The 18,405-nt window shown below is 38.8% G+C and overlaps 1 protein-coding gene across 4 annotated transcripts in view; it reads left to right on the top strand.

Annotated features, from left to right (window-relative positions):
* Positions 1-11,779: 11,779 nt before the first annotated feature.
* The window catches only part of LOC136247066 (mucin-22-like), a 31,983-nt gene continuing 25,357 nt past the window's right edge, over positions 11,780-18,405 (top strand). Inside the window, exons 1-4 of one of the 4 annotated variants that reach the window (XR_010697059.1) lie at positions 11,780-12,110; positions 12,168-12,430; positions 12,488-12,586; positions 12,644-12,772. Coding sequence is in view for 3 of the 4 variants with exons in the window: in XM_066038678.1 (XP_065894750.1) it covers positions 11,989-12,110; positions 12,168-12,430; positions 12,488-12,586; positions 12,644-12,772 (613 nt within the window). In the remaining variant the exon portion in view is untranslated. The remainder of the gene's footprint in view (positions 12,111-12,167; positions 12,431-12,487; positions 12,587-12,643; positions 12,773-18,405) is intronic. The other 3 variants (XM_066038678.1, XM_066038679.1, XM_066038677.1) reach the window with 3 other exon arrangements.

Genomic DNA, 18,405 nt, shown 5'->3' with positions numbered 1-18,405 from the left:
AAGCAGTTAGTTCATCAAGGCACTGAACTAAAGAAAAAGAAGAAGGTTAATCCCAACCCCAAAAAGCCTGGTACACATTATCGGGATGTGAAGCGCCAGAATGACTGGTTAAGAGAGAAAATGTTTGACGCCATGGGGAACTATCTTTTCTGTTGTGCATGTGTTAGAATCGCCTTTGGGATATCCAAGCAAAGGATTGCTCGTCAAAGAGTTATAAAGAGAAAACAGTTTAAGGAGCCATTTCAGAGTATGTCAAAAGGTGAAGTTGAAAAGGAACATCTTGGTGAGTATGTTGTGATTCCAGAAGGTTTAGATGTTAGTTTTAAGAAATGGTGGAGGTTTCTTGATCCATCTGCCACAGTTGATGTTAGAACTCCCCATTCAAGACACGGAAACAGTGGAAAGTATCTAATTATACCAAGACATGTGTTATGAATGATTTTCTAGAATTTGTTGATGTTAACAGTCAGCCGAATGGCCGTAGTGCAGACTCTACTGGTCCAACATTTTACTTTCTTCCAAATTTTTCTACAATACAAACTCCTAAAACTGGTATTGCCAACTATGAAGAACATGCTAGACGATCAGTTGTAGGAGAATTCAACCGATCACAACATGAGGCTGGCAAAGGAGAGTGTTCCAATGCTTCATCCCATAACTGGCTTAAGAAGCATCAACCTAAACATGCAGTATGTCTGCATCAAGAAGACTATTGTGATACTTGTGCAGAAATGAAGACAACGATTTTGTCACAACAGACTACCATAAATCGTAAGAAACAATCTTCTGATACCTTGCCTGATGATCTGAAGCACTTGGAAGATGAATTAAGTGGTATGAAACATTCACTAGAGATGCATCGTGAAGAAGCCAAAGGAGCACACGACTACTATCAGAAAGTCACTGTACAGTGCGCTGATGAGTGGGAAAGAATTTTAGAGTTTGTTGAGAAGCCTTGCCTTACAGAAACTGAGGATAGGGAATTAGCAACATTGAAGCACAAATTTAACCTTGTTGTAAGTGCAGACTACCAAATGGGAAAGCTAGTTCCTTACTGGGGTGAGTCACCTCAGCCTGGTAGCACCTACTATTTTCAGAAACTTAACCACGATGTGTTTGGCATTGTCAATCATGCCACCAATAAAGCTGCTGTGTACTTGTTTGATGAAAGAATTAGTCCAAAGAATACAGACCATACAGTTTCCTATCTCACTCATTACCTTGCTGGCTTACCAGATTTTGTGCGTCGGGTACATTTGTTTTTGGATAATGCTTCTAGCACTAATAAAAACTGTTTTACAATGGCTTGGGCTATGGAAATGATTCAGCAAGGTAAACTAGATTTTATTCGTGTATCATTCATGATTCCAGGTCACACCAAATTTGTTCCTGATTTGTTGTTTTCAAAAATTTCAAAAACATACAATAAAAGTGATGTATTTACTACAGAAGAGCTACAAAAAGTAATCCTTCCTTATGCCAAAGTTATTGTTGATGATGGTAGTATTGTGTCAGACTGGCGAAATAAGCTATCAAAATACTCCAAATTTTTGGGTATTCATAGCCTCTATGACTTCCTGTTTGTAAAAAATTCAGCAACTGGAAAGGTTGTCAGCAAAGTACGGAAGCTCTGCTATACTGGAAGCTATACCAATTCTACTATACACCTGCAAAGTGATCGAAGTATTGATGAAAATGTGTTATGCACTGAAGATGATACCTACAAGGAAAAAAAATTGTACCAAACAAATATCAGCAACCAAACTTGCTAATCTTAAACACATGTACACTACTTTTATTTCAAACAAACGTTGGCTTTCATTTTTATTATAACTGTATGTACGTATACAATTGTCATCTATTAATGACGTGTGTGTCCTTTCAGTTATGGGCTGAAAAACTATGGGTTCTATACCTCATATCCTTACCATATTTGGCATTTGAACAGTCAATGCATTGCACAACATGAGTCTAAAGTAAAAGGTTTTTTTTAAGTGTGTCTAAGGTTCCATTTTTACTTGATGCATTCACAATTGGAAAGGCTATAAGACTCCTAATCACAGATCTGGTTACATATACTTGCAAAGCAGAATGCAAAGTTGTAGACAAAAAAAAGGAAAGTTACAAATATTGTGGTTTTCTAAAACTTACAATGAATGCACCATAGACATCTCGTGAGTACATAACATGTGTATCATCTAAGGTACATATCATGAGTACTTAAAGTGTGCATCACAAGTGTATCATTAAGGTGCACAGCTTGAGTACATCACATTTGTATCACTGAGGTACACATCATGAGTACATCGTTAAGGTACACATCATGAATTGTGTGGTCACAAGTGTATCATTGAGGTGCACATCATGAGTACATCATGTATGCATCACTAAGGTACACATCATGAGTACTTGAAGTATGTATCACAAGTGTACCACTAAGGTACACATCATGAGTACATCATTAAGGTACACATCATGAATTGTGTGATCACAAGTGCATCATTGAGGTGCACATCATGAGTACATTGCATGTGTACCACTAAAGTACACATCATGAGTACTTGAAGTGTGTATTACAAGTGTATCATTAAGGTGCACATCATGAGTACATCACATGTGTATCACTAAGGTACACATCGTGAGTACTTGAAGTGTGTATCACAAGTGTATCATTAAGGTTCACATCATAAGTACATCACATGTGTATCACTAAGGTACTCCTCGTAAGTACATGAAGTGTGTATCATTAATGTATGTACAAATCAAGTGTGTGTATCACATGTGTATTCATCAAAAGTCTATGAAAGAAGAGATGTCTACTCTGTCCTGTATGACCACATTTTATCTACAGTGGGACCTTGTTTATCTAAACCTGCTGGGGCCAAGCCCTGTTCATAATTGGATAATCTGTGACTTCGAATCATCCATTAGAGTATGTATAAATGCAGTCACTTACTCACTATATACCTGTTAAATGATGGTACTCAATGATACTACTGTAATAAGAGCACTTTGCACTTCAATACAAGTAGATTACCCCACTGTCTGCTGGAGTTTGGTCTGTGGTCACTACCAAACTATCAATTAATTAACCAATGGTTACCACCAAACCATCTTATTACATTCCAATGTCTTTGAATGGCTGCCCTCCAGCTGGCAAGCAGCCCTGACAACCCTTTAAGCTCTTTGACTCCCTTTAATACAAGGCTTCTTTGGAATGAATATAAATAAAATGTGGTAATATGGTAACAATCAGCACTTCTAATTAGCTCAATGGACTCTTGTTGATGGAGAAATGCTGTATTAGATTATGGACTCTTGGTATACCATAACAGTACATAAAGTGTATATATGATCGAATCTGCAAGGACTGGACCTTTATACCCTTCAGTTTGACTGATTATAACTTCTCATGTATTTGAGCTATTTCAACCCCAATGGGATCAAATGGACATTAGTAATGCCTTAAAGTAAAAGTCGGTTCACGATGGCGTAACACAGTTCTCTCTGCTACAGTTGTTAAAAACTTTTCTTTTACAATGAGCTATAACCTGAGACTGGGAAAGTGGTGTCTATTGGCATGTGTGTCCAAACAGTGCTACCCATGAAGTGAACACTGGCTAAAGTCTTGAATTAAACTTGCTTTACAAGGGATAATGTACCAGTACTGCTGTGTGATAATTACAGTACTGCTGCGTACATGCTATCAGTGCTACCCATGTTAATTACCAGTGCTACCCATGTTACCATGTTACCAGTGCAACCCATGTTACCAATGTTACCAGTGCTACCCATGCTACCAGTGCTACCCATGTTACCAGTGCTACCCATGCTACCAGTGCTACCCATGTTACCAGTGCTACCCACGCTACCAGTTCTACTCATGTTACTAGTGCTACCCATGCTACCAGTGCTACTCATGTTACCAGTGCCACCCCTGTTACCAGTGCAACCCATGCTACCCATGTTACTAGTGCTACCCATGCTAACAATGCTACCCATGTTACCAGTGCTACCCATGTTACCAGTGCTACCCATGTTACCAGTGCTACCCATGCTACCCATGCTACCAGTGCTACCCATGTTACCAGTGCTACCCATGCTACCAGTGCTACCCATGCTACCCATGTTACCAGTGCTACCCATGCTACCAGTGCTACCCATGTTACCAGTGCTACCCATGCTACCAATGTTACCAGTGCTACCCATGCTACCAGTGCTACCCATGTTACCAGTGCTACCCATGTTACCAGTGCTACCAGTGCTACACATGCTACCAGTGCTACCCATGTTACCAGTGCTACCCATGTTACCAGTGCTACCCATGATACCAGTACTACTCATGTTACTGGTGCTACCCATGTTACCATATTACCAGTGTTACTATTAACTACATATTCCCTACTACTGTAGTATATACTACACAATGATGTAATGATGATGTATTGTAAGGACAAGATACACATAGAACCACCCGAGAGTTCAGCTACAAACAAGTTACCCTACAGTGAGATGAGTTTGAAACAAGAGAGTTCAGTTACAAACAAATCACCTTGCATAGAGTTCAGCTACAAATAAATCACCCTGTAGAGAGTTCGGTTGCAAATAAATCACCCTGTAGAGAGTTCAGTTATACACACAACTCACCCTGTAGAGTGTTCAGCTAGATAAAAGTCACCCTAAGGTCACCGTATAGATAGATCAGCTAGAAGAAATAACCTTGTAGAGAGTTCAGCTACAAAAAAACCCACTCTGTAGAGAGTTTAGCTAGAAACAAGTTACCCTATAGAGAGATCAGCTAGAAACAAGTCACCCTGTAGAGATTTCAGCTACAAACAGATCATCCTGTAGATAGTTCAGCTAGATACAAGTCACCTTCAGTGTAGAGAGATCAGCTAGAGGAAGTCACCTTGTAGAGAGATCAGCTAGAAACAAGTCACCTCGTAGAGAAGTTCAGTGACAAAGAAACCATCCTGTACAGTACAGAGATCAACTACAAACAAATCACCCTGTAGAGAGTTCAGCTGCAAACAAATCACCCTGTAGAGAGTTCACATATCGACCTGTAGAGAGATCAGCTAGAGGAAGTCACCTTGTAGAGAGATCAGTTAGAAACAAGTCACCTTGTAGAGAGTTCAGTGACAAAGAAACTATCCTGTAGAGAGATCAGCTAGAAACAAATCACCCTGTAGAGAGATCAGCTAGAAACAACTCACCTTGTAGAGAGTTCAGTGACAAAGAAACCATCCTGTAGAGATATCAGCTAGGAACAAATCACCGTGTAGAGAGTTCAGCTACAAACAAATCACCTTGTAGAGAGATCAGCTAGAAACTAGACACAATATAGGGAATTCAGTTGTAAGCAAATCACCCTGCAGAGAGTTCAGCTACAAACAAATCACCCTGTAGAGAGATCAGCTACAAACAAATCACCTTGTAGTGAGTTCAGCAAGACTTGGCACTTTTTTAAGCGCTTTAGCAATACTTTTTATTTGAGATGCTGACAATTCACATTTTTGCAAACTGAGATAGTTCATATATTTATAACTATTGCAAGGAATTCCTGCTACTACCTCTGCCAATTGTGTAGTAACCTTAGTTGAATTTAAGCGTAAATGTTGCAAGAAAATAGTATTTTGAATAGAAGCAAGTAAAGATAACAGTCTAGTTTCTTCTAAACTACAATTTGATATGTCAAGGTATTCCAATGTTGTATAGTATTTGGATATGAGTTTTAATACAATAGACACTATATCTGCTGGTGAAATAACTTCAGTTATCAGCAATAACATGTTGGAACATTTAATGATTGCAGTTTATGAGATCATGCGGTTGTATAGCTGATGCATTCATAAAAATCAATTCTTTAGTGTACCTTAACCTCGGCAACAACTGCATCACACAACAGGCATTCACAAAGATTGGAGATGTTATTTATAGTAATCATGCAATAAGAGAGTTACACCTTCACAACTGCTGAAGACCAGATACAAGTTCGATTATACGTTCAGCTGTTAGACAAAAATCTGCATTGAAATGCCTGAATTTGAGCTCAAACATCATCACACCTTCTACAGAAGGTATCATAGCATCAATTGTTGATCACTCACAGTTAGAATACATTGCATTTATCATATTGCTACTTATCAGAGTCTGGATTTCTTCAAATTTTGAATGGGTTTATCAAGATAAGCATACTACAGTATGTCAATATTGAATACTGTCACCTAAAGATCAGTGGGAATACAATTGTAAATGCAGACACTTTAGTGCAAGTAATTAGAGCAAATGTAAAACTGAGGCATCTCAACATATCTCATTGATGCTGCTAGCCTTGTTGCAGTTTTCAAAGCCTTACAAAATAAAATGTGTTTATCTTATTTTGATGTTAGTTACAGTTTTCTAGTCAAAATGGCTGCCATTGAACTGGATAAAGTATTTCATAGCAACAAAATAATAACACATTTATTATTGAGTCATTGTGTGTTTAAACTACAGTCATTTAGCAAAATTGTGCCATACCTAAAACTATTTGGTTGTTTAAGGCATTTAGATCTAAGCAGCACTGCGAATGGTCGATGCTTGGCAGATGATATATCAGATGTTATTGAGAGCAATATAATGTTACAACATTTGAATCTATCAAATTGTAGACTTTGCCTTATGAAGATTACTTCAAGTGTAATGAAGCTATAAATGTTGAAGTGCTTGGATATTTCTTGCAATTAAATAGCTGATGAAGCACTTGCATCTGCTATCAAAAACAATCCATCTCTCCAACATTTGCTTTGAACAATAGTAATAATTATACAAGAATTAGGAATCAAACAAATTGCCAATGCATTGAGATATATATTATCTTTGCTGTCTCTTGATATTAGCAACAATATACAAGAATTAGGAATTAAGAAAATTGCCAATGCATTGAGATGTATATCATCTTTGCTGTCTCTTGATATTAGCAACAATCAAATCACAGCTAAAATTGAGCTAGAAATTGCTGATGCAGTAAATCCTGCTCTACAATTGCATGTATAGCCATTAACTTCATCAATACAAGTTCCATTATTATCACAAGGATCAGAATCACACTCATCAATATCTGTAGTACAGTTAACACCAGTAAATCCTGCTACACAATCACACATGTAGCCACCAGTGATATTTACACAGTTTCCACCATTAAGACATGGATTAGGCATGAAGTATTAAAAATCTGCTTTGTCTTTTTATTCTTCCTGTGGTAAAGAAAAAGGATAGGTTAAAAAAGCCCCAAAGCCAGCCATAGGCCGGCTTTGGGGTATTATAAATACAAAAAGAAGTGATATCTAATCAAAACAAGCCAAGCTGTAAAAAAAGGTACAGCCTCTAAATGGCCATGGTGAAAAATATGTGAAATCCAAGGTGGCGGCCAAGAAATGGCTGTGATGGTAGGTTAATGGTAAAAATTTTAATAACGACAATTCAGTTGAATTTTGGTGCCGCTTGGTCAATTGGCACAAAATTCACCTGAATTGTCGTTATTAAAATTGTTACCATTAACCTACCATCACAGCCATTTCTTGGCTACCACCTTGGATTTCACATCTTTTTTCACCATGGCCATTTAGGGGCAGCATCATTTTTTACAGCTTGGCTGTTTTTGATTAGATAATTATAATAGAGAATTTTATCACTTCTAAGCAATTGGTACAGTAGAAAGCTTGGCACATAATGTGATAGCACAGCTTAAGATGAGTAGATTCAATTTCAGCATACATATGTAGTCTAGTTCCTTCCCTTGTTAATCTGTGAATCTGTGAATGCTATCCCACTAGGGACATGTGAGAAGGCTAAAGCCTGTGAATACAGGGAGTCATAAACATGTTAATAAAAAATACTCTGGCATTGCCCTTTGCAAAATGTAAGGGTCTGGTGAAATACAGATACCAAATCAATTCTACCGACCAGATTTGGCAGTAGCCAATTAATGCCAATGACGTTCACACACAAATTATCTCGTCAATGCAATAGTTTTCAGGTGATCAAAATTGCTGCATACTACAGTATATAAGAGATATACGCTTTCAGTACTACAAACCTGCAAGTCGTTATCATAAATTTATCATGCAAATTTATAATGTACCCATGTTTTAATGGACCTTGCCAGTGATATTATGCAATGAATTGTCCCACATAATTATAGAGATTAGAAGTTAGATAATGTTTGATAACAGACGAGGGTGCAATGCTGGAACATATTTTTCTTGAATCACTTTTTCACAATAACTCCATATATTATATAGAAGCAATTAAATGAAAGCAATCATTGGCGCAATTGCTATAGCAGCTGTGATACCCTTTTCAATGCACTATGTGCCGATAAATACCATAATGGACCAGTCATACATGTACATGTATATATCTATCTAATCCGAAACAGCCAAGCTGTAAAAAAGAGTGCAGCCCTGAGAAAGTCTATGGAAGTGGCACAAAATTCACCTGAATTGTTGTTATTAAAATTTTTACCATTAACCTACCATCAAAGCTATTTCTTGGCTGCCACCTTGGATTTCACATCTTTTTTCACCATAGCCTTTCTGAGGGCCGCACTCTTTTTTACAGATTGGCTGTTTTGGATTAGATTTCACTTCTTTTTGTATTTGTATACCCAAAGCCGGCCTATGGCCGGCTTTGGGGCTTTTTTAACCTATCTTTTTCTCTTTACCACAGGAAGAAGAAAAAGATGAAGCAGATTATAAATACTTTAGCTAATTCAGATTTTATCAGTAAATGTACAAATTATATTATAATACATAAAGTTATTACATGTCAATTATTCCCTACGGATAACTTGTTTGCAGCTGATCTCTCTACTGGGGACCTTGAAATGTCTATACAGGGCAATAGATTTTTTTTTGCAGCTGAACTCTCTACATGATTGTTTCTTTGTAGCTGAACTCTCTACAAGGCGATTTCTTCTAGCTGATCTCTCTACAAGGTGATTTGTTTGTAGCTGAACTCTCTACAGGGTGATCTGTTCGTAGCTGAACTCTGTACAGGGTGATTTGCTTGCAGCTGAACTCTCTACATGATAGTTTCTCTGTAGCTGAACTCTCTACAAGGTGACTTCTTCTAGCTGATCTCTCTACAGGGTGATTTGTTTCAAGATGAACTCTCTACAGGGTGACTTTCTTGTAGCTGAATTGTCTATCAGATTAACTGTTTGTAGCTGAATTCCCCACAGAATAACTTGCAATGTAATATAATTTCTATAATGGAGTAAGTTATAAACGTAGCTGAATGCTTTATTAGGGTGACTGTTCTATTAGAGTATTTCGATCTCGCATTTGTTACATGTAGTTGCGTTTCGAATCATAACTCAGTGGTTTGTAATCCGATTCTCCTGTACTACTGTAAGGACTTTCTATGATGATTATTCCAGTTACATACTGATTTTCAGCTCATTGCTCTAAGCGGTTCGCCTGGTACACGTGAAAACTAATAGTATTTTTATTCATAAAAATCGATTGCGTAATTTTGACACAAGTTGGGTTTTGTGTCATATCTCCATGGTCTTTATCTCGATTCCTTTCAAACCGAAAAAAGGCACTCCTACAATGGTTACCCCATCTACATATCAGTTTTCAACTCATTCCTCCAAGGCGTTTACCCTGTAGCCCAGTGTAGGTGTGACAGACCTTCAACATTATTTTACGCAAATAATCGTTAATAACTCCGTGAACGTTTATCGGATTCCTACCAAAGTCGGTACGGAGATCCGCCTTAATGAGCCCTTTAAGTGTGCCAAAGTGCAGCCCGATCTGAGTACGCATTCGTGTTTTATGGCGGATTTTGCAAAGTGTGCGAAATGAAGATGAAGAAGAAAAAAACGAAGAAATTAAAATGAAACTTTGTTCGCTCGTATCTCGGAAAGAGCACAGATTACAATTACAAACAACTATTACAACTACATAAACTACAGCTAGCTGCAGGGGGAAAACTATTACTAGGGGAAAATGGGATTATCATCATCCGAGCCCTGAAGGGCCCAGTACCTCAAGATCATCTTAGTATTGTTGGACCACAGTTGCACAGACAGTTGTTGTAGTAACTTCTTTCTAGCAACTTTCCGAGGGACACCGCTGCGAGGAGTGGTACGGTCAGCTATATTCTGTAAAGTTTTTAGAGCAAAAGGTGTCCAAACTCCAAATGTTTCCACAACTAATGGAATGAAATCTGACCCCACCTTCTCCACAGCTGCCAAATGCTTCTCATCCTTGGCAACCTCTCCAGCAGTAGCAGCCACCCCAGCACATGAAGCACAGGAGGAGATAAAAGCAGGCTAAGTGGTGCAGCGTATGGAGACATCGAAGTAAGCTGGACGACCATGCTGGAAGTCAGGATGAATAACATCGCCAGGACGCAACCCATCATCATAAGAAGCTCTCTGTTCCCTAAGAACCCCAGGGTGATCCTGTGAAAGGGCATTATAAATGATGTTTACCAGAGCATCATGACGACGTATTCTCATTGGGCCTTGAGAGCAACCTAACAGATGGTCACCATAGTTATCGATGGTAGAAAGACAGGTACACAAAGGAGAGAGCGGAAACAAAGGAACACCCAACCATATACGTAATCCAATAACAAATTCAGGCCCAGGGATAGCCAAACCCAGACTGACTCGAGGAATAGCTTTGAGCCAGCCACTACTTGTGCCAGAAGGGTGTGACTAGCAGTCAAACGAGCTTGATCGCGAATGCCAAAGGATGCAAATAAGTCATCAAATAAATGTTTGTCTAATGTAGCTTGCAGGTCCTTCTGAGAGGCTGAGAAAAGCAAATGACCACTGGAAATACCCGATTCAGAAAGTAAGGTGGCAGCATCCTCCTCATTAGGGAAACTGAGCTGATTAATATCAACAGAAAGAAGGGTGGAGGCTAATTCACGAACACTGTTACATGAACCCAAAAATGCAGGTGAAGCAGAAAAAACAGATTCACGTAACCCCAGGCCTCCTAATCGAAAAGGCAAAGATGCCTGTCTCCAAGAAGTATCGAAAAGACTGCACTGCATAATCCTACCAAGGCAGGAACGAAGATTATGATCAAATTGAAGAAGAAAGGGTTTCAGGATGGTGAAAGGCACAGTATGAAGGAGGTAAATAATTTTACAACTACTTAGGCAACTACGTAAAAGAGGGAGCTCTACCTGAGGGTCATCTAACAGAGAAAGTTTCTCCTGAGTTAAAGCTACTTTGTCCATTCGGCTGGAGCGATTTTCTTCAAATTTGGAATGTAGACACTCCTAACTGGCCGGCACGTCTGTAGAAAATTTTGGTCAAATCGGATTAGGGATCACATAGCTACGTATACATAGGTGTGAAGATTGCGTTTTCTTTCTTCCTGTTAATATACTCACGGTGTGGTGCGCCGGCTTCTTGGGCCGCACGACACACTACCGTGTGTCTTGATCATTCTGTATGTACCATAACAAAATGGAACTTAAATTGCACTTTATATGGTATTACACTTGTCACTTTTCTGTATATAGAGACTGTGGTAGTTAGCTGACTGCAACAGGTAAAGGCAAGGATATAGATAGGGGGGACTGAAATATCTGGACCCCCCTTTGAATGCGTGCAAATGATGTTACTAATAAATTTTGTAGGGGGGATAAAATATTTCAGAGGGGGTCCATATATTTCAATCATTTTGTACCGGGGGTCCAAATATTTCTATATATTTGGCCCTCGGTCTTGCCCTCGGTGGCAAAGCGTCACCAAAAAGAAACTTTTTCAACTGTGCGTTATTTAAAATCATCCCTCCGGATTTCCCCGAATATTAACTTAAAGCACATTCTTGTATTGCGAGCTGTATTGAGATGTTGTGATTAGCAGTTGCCGTGACGCTAAACTATACAGCCACGCGTACCACTTAATTAAAATTGACCTCCATATAGGCGGATTAGTGGAAGTGTCGCGGTCATCAATTGCGGCTAAGTGAAATGGCGTGTCGTGCAGCAGTCGCAATCATCCTAGTAGTTGCGTTATTGTGCAATCGAGTATATGGGATTGATCACCGGCTGACTTGGGACAGGTTTTGGATATCAAGCAATACAGCAAATGGGTAAGAAACATTCCTTTTGTGTTGTGAATGAAACTAGCTATTGTGCTTCGGCTGCAGTCGCTTACTGATCGTAGAGCTGGGAGACAACATCGTTATTCTTTGTCAAGTTGATACTAGTAGTGAACAACCACAGGACCACTATGAAAATGTTGTGTTATTGACTAATTTGGACCACCTGAATAACTGCAGTTTTCCTGGGAACACCGATAACTTAGGAGTATGCTTTGCTAGTGGAGTCGATATAACTATTGCAGTAACTAACTCCCCAAGTTCAACTTTACTATCATCTTTTGAGGCAGGCCAGCAATTTTACCTGACAAGTGAGCATAGTCACGGTGTGTAGGGTGATTGAGTGTTAAATTTGTATATACACAAAGGTTTCTCAGATGGCACTCTGATGAGTGCCCAAAATAACTTTTATTCAGGGGGGGCATGTGCTAGTGACCCACCTCTACAGCTCACAGTCAGTGTTTCAGGTAAGCTGACCCCCACTTGGTGATATGTTATTTGAATAATGACCTCACATCATGTAGCTATAGTAACTAAGAACAGTTCAACATTGGTGTCACCAACCTCTACCACACAAGTTATGGCAACCACTACTTTAACAACAACAACAACAACAACTACCATTATACAAAGAACACCGGATGTTTCTTCTGGTGAGTCTCAGGGGTGGATCTAGGATTTCTTGAAGGGGGGGTGCTACGACAAGGGCATCAATAGGGGGAACTAAGTAAAGTGGCATGGTTGTACAGGTAGTGGCTAGCTAGCATAGTTTTATCTGCAGGAGTCTGGGGGCAGGAACATTTTTAGCCAACTGAGATTGAATTTAGTAATAATTTTGACTGAACTTTATTGACTATGCCTAAGCAGTTTAGCCACTTTAACTAAATATTTTAACATTTTCCAGCTACTAGCTGTTATTTAAAGAGCACAGCACAAACACTGTAGTCTCGCGTAGCCAGACCCTATTTCTCCACACGGCACTTATCGATTGGAAATTATAAGCGCCTGCTCTGAAAGGGTCTGGGACTCTACAATAGAAAAGTTCTACCAGCAAAATCACCTCTGGATAGGTGAGAGTTGATTGGCCCTAGACCAATTTCAGAAGAGGTGTGGATGACCACAGTTGGTTTCATCCTCAGTTAAAGACAAGACTTCAGCCAGTTGGCCCAGTTCAGACTCTACAACAAAGGTAAAAGAGCTATTAAATTTGCTTGTGATGAGTGTCTGATATGCGAGGAGATATGCTCAATCTCACCTCCATGCAGACAGCTTGAGCAGAGAAAATGACAGTATGCATAGCTATAATAACTTTTACCTTCCCTGGTTTACCAGCTACATTTGTTGGTTTCTCTACGAGTTGCATGTCTGGAGGCGAAACTATATATTTTACCTCACATTTCAGACATGATCACGCTCGTTACAAACAAATTTAATAGCTCTTATTCCTTGGTTGTAGAGTCTGAACAGGCTGACGTTTTGCCTTTAGCTGAGGATGAAGTCAACTGTGGTCCAATCAGTGCTCACCTATCCAGAGGTGATTTGCTGGCAGAACTTTTCTATTGTAGAGTCCCCAGACCCTTTCGGAGCAGGCGCTTATAATTTCCAATCGATAAGCGCCATGGAGAGAAATAGGGTCTGGCTACGCGAGACTACAAATACTGCTATATGGCTTGAGTTCAAAGTTGCTTTATTTAAAGGCATGAGGAATTTAATTAAGAATTGGCAATGTCTGGAGTACATATTTTCTAAACCATACATTGGTTACCGTACAAATTTGTATGTTTTTCAAAGTTTCTCACAGACTTACAGTTCCTTGTATTGAACTGAAACTTGGACACAGCGTTTACAATCTATACAACCACCAATTGGCACAAACAGAGTGACAATAACATGTTCATAGTTGAAGATATGGCTTCACGAATGTAGTACATATTGTGGTGAAGAATAAGCCTGTTAGTCACAGAAACACTTGCTGAAAAGATCCTGATGTATCAGTATCCAGTCCTACAAGCCATAATCAATCATTAATGACAGTGCAGTAAAGGTTTAATAATGCTTTACTCCCATTCTGTTACTAGATACTTTGCCCTGTTACTAGATACTTTGCCGGGGTCTGTAACTTACTGTTATAATTGATTTTGCTATCCTGAATGCTCTGTGGCAATGCTAATGTGAATGTCAGTAGTAATAAAAGTTAAATTTTGTCAAAAGTCATAGTGTAAGATGAACTACAGGTACTCGATGACTAGTTTTCATATCAAAATGATCACAGTGTAGCAAGCATTGTGGCTACGCTGCTATTATGTGCTTAACGATTTCTCTTACTAATGTAAAACCAGCAATTGCAATGCCTCAGAAGGCTTTAACAGGATGATAAAGAAGTGTTTATTACCATGCTACAAATTATTACCACTGAGTGCACCCATACAAGTAATGAGCAAGGCTCTTGTCAGTTATCCCTAGACCATAAATGCATTAATCAAACTAGTTTCATAGACTTGTGGCAAAGCATAGGCCAAAAACTAGCATTTTTCAAGAAGGCAATCCATCCACTATAGTACTCCAGTGATTATGCAATAGCTAATTTATTATCCAATTAACATTCCATGGCTTCTGCTAAAGTGGTCTATTCCAAGGGGTCTATATAGCAATGCAACCTCCACAATCTGTACTGTTTTAAACTTTGTTAACCTAAATTGATGCTATTAAGTAACACTATAAAATGCAATTACCCACTATAAGCAATAAATGTTCATACTGTGTTTATTGGATACCTTGCTAGTTGGAATTTAAGGCGATGGTGTACTTTTGTCATTAATTTTATATCTTACACCAATATGTATGTACTTTGCAACGTACAAGTGGAAGGGATGTATACAGTGGCTGATTTAATTAAACCTAGTATTTTTAAAAACAATTGTTAATTGATAAATGAAGTAGGGATCTATGCAATAAAAAGTAGTGAAACAAGATGGTATTACAGCATAGCTCAGTGGGAAAGTCCCTACTTTGGCATTCAGCGAAATAATTGTTATAGCTCAAAGGCAGATCCAGGCTTTGGGGGCTGAACCCCCCCCCCCTTCACTTTTAGGCTTTACTCGATCAATATTCTGAGGATTATAATGAAATTTTGTCTTAACACAATTATATGATCACTAATAATACAAATACTCATAAAACCACCTTATAAACATCCTTCCAAGGTATTATCAGTGGATTTATGCTAAAGTTTATGTAACAAGGACCCAGATCAGCACTGGAGGTGTACAAGATCGCGATACTCTAATAGAGCAGTCACCTAACTACTCTAATAGAACATTCACTGGAAGAATATAGTTATGGAATTTTTCCAAATCTGCCTGCATCTATACATACAATGAAGTACATTGGTCTGTTTACAAGGCTTGATTCATCTACTTGTGCAGTTAATATGTATGGTAATACTTAATTCAGGTACACAATTTCCAGTGAAAATACTCTCAGATTCAATCTCGTATCATTCAAATTTCAAAATTTTCCACTTTCAACATTATTATTCCATCATGCATCTATTGTTATGCAATTGTGAGAGGGTGCATCATGTGCTTGGTTGTCAGTACCTACCCAAGCTTTTCCATTAACAAAATACTTCAGAGAGCCATGCCTATATGCATGATGGAATAATAATGTTGAAAGTGAAAAATTGGAGACTGTAATTTGGAGACATTACAGTATTTTAGAGCCATGCCTAAAATACTGTAATGTCTCCAAATTACAGTATTTTAGCATCTATTTTTCAAAAATTTCCTGGGGGACATACCCCCAGACCCCCCTATTCCAGCATGCGAAAGGTGTGCTTCACACACCTCTACCCAAGAGATTAGTACCTTGAGTTAGCCCCCCCATTTTATAAATCCTAGATCCACCCCTGTTAAGCTAATGTGCCAAAGTAGGGACTGTCCCACTGAGCTATGCTGTAATACCATCATTCATCTCTTGTTTCACTACTTTTTATTGCATAGATCCCTACTTTATTTTTAAAAACAATTAAATACTAGTTTATTTAGTGTTTTGCTGTAGCACAGCTAGCTACAAGGTACGTAACTTGTGACTGTTCTATTTATAATTAATCCCATCTGGATTGCTAGCTGGAATTACTTTCACCTTTATTATTGTTGCCAATAATATAGATCCTGCAATCGATAACTGATGCATTTCTGATATACAATAATATCTCATGCATGTTGTATGTATATTATAGACTGATCACTGTGCCAATGCCACACCCCTGATGTACTGGCACATACCAGCGGCCTCTATTTACAACAGAAACTATTGTGCCACATTGGCTTGATTACATATGGTTTGTAGTTTAATGTTTTAATCTTGTTTCCAGGTGCCACAGTGAGTCCCAAGTTTCTACATGACAGCTTCATCCTTCACCTGGCTTGCTAATACAATGATTTTCCACCATTGGGGTTGCCAATAATACATTCCTGAATGCAATCTATGGCTCAGTATGTTGTGTATGCACATAGTGTGTAGACATCAATGTGACATTACCATACCACTGATGTACCAGCACTTAGCTACCAGTGGCCTTTAAGTCAGTTCCATTATTGCATTGATTTGGGATCATAATGCAAATTGTGTTTGCCTTCACCACCTTGTCATGCATATCATCACTTTTTTGACTGAGTCACCTTCAGAGACATCTCACACCTACAGTATAAACAAATCAATTAATACCACTATAGCTCACTTGTTTTTATGTAATTTGCATTTTAATTGTTTTAGTAGTAATGTCCCCTTGCCTGTGTATGCATGTGTATTATTTCCATGGCACACACCCTGTTCTGAGTGCTGGCTATGGCACTGTTTATGATGCCCTATGGGTAGGTTTTCTTATTGGTGTATGTACTTGGTTGTATGTGACTCAGTACTAGTTATACAATCAAGTACTAAGAATAATACGAAATACGGTTAAAATTACATCATTAATAATGAATGAAATAAATATATAAATAATGTTTGAGAAAACTACGGAGACATGAACTAAGCGGAGATAGATTCACCTGTGAATGAAGGCACAACTGTATAATAAGTACACCTGTTTGTGCTGATGACTTTACTGTACATGTAATTCTATATAAAGCCCGGCACCACATCCTTGTTTATTTACAGATTGCTCGAAGGAGAAGATTAGTAAATGTCCGCGGAGTGACTACAGCAGAGCCAGAGGCCACCTTACACGTAAACAACAACAACATTACAAGTATGTTTAAATGTTTGTAACTGTGTATTGTATGCAGGATATGCACTCCAGGCGTCATGCAGTGAACAACCAGCTGATGACCAGTTGGGATACCAGCTTATGCGCTCGTAAACAACCAGCTGGAACAACAAGGTAAGGAGTAATGTAATACTTGTACCGGTAGTTGTATTATGCATCTTCATCCTTTATCTGGCTTGCTAGCGGCTGGAATTATTTTCCACTCGGCTTAACTACTACTCTACTGTGAATCTGTAATAGCTAAACAAGAAGCCGATGCAGTACTGCATATACAACAATGTGTAACTATCTCCTGTATGTTGTGCATGGCTGTATGCATAATATTATAGACTGTGATCACTGTGCCAATGCCACACCACTGATATACTGGCACATCACCAGTGACCTCTAGTTACAACAGAGTCTGTTGTGCCATATTGACTTGATTGGGATTAATTGCTAATTGTGCCTTCACCATGTCCCTTGTTCTGCATAGCCTCACTTCACTGCTGAGTCATCTTCAGAGAAACGTCACACCTACAATATATAGCTACTTTCAATATAGCTTTGGTTTTTGTGTAGGTTGTGTTTTAGTATTGTGGTTTTCTAATACCAGTTAAACTCCCTTGCCTGTGTACGCATGCATATGTATCATTTCCACCGGTACACACTGCTCTGAGTGCTGCCTATGGCACTGTTTATACTTGCCCAATGGGTAGGTTGCAACATTGGTGTATGTACTTGGTTGTATGTGACGCGGTCCTAGTAATAATAATAATAATAATAATATACAACCAAGTACTAAAGATAATAAGAAATGCGAAGTTTTTGAAGTCACATATCTCGGGAACGCTTGAAGCGATTTCACTCAAATGTGGTATGTGGACTACTGAAGTTGGAGGGCGTGTCCACAGCAAAAATCGTCTTGTTTCATCAAGGCAGCACAGAGCTACAGAGGTGCGAAAATTGGGTTTTCGTTCTTCCTGTCAATATACTCACGGGTGTTGCGCGCCGGCTTCTTGGTCCGCACGACAC

This window comes from Dysidea avara, chromosome 2 (genome assembly GCF_963678975.1).
Source record: "Dysidea avara chromosome 2, odDysAvar1.4, whole genome shotgun sequence".
NCBI lineage: Eukaryota > Metazoa > Porifera > Demospongiae > Dictyoceratida > Dysideidae > Dysidea > Dysidea avara.
The sequence above is the reverse complement of the archived record's forward strand: the minus strand, read 5'-3'. Positions and strand labels throughout refer to the sequence as shown.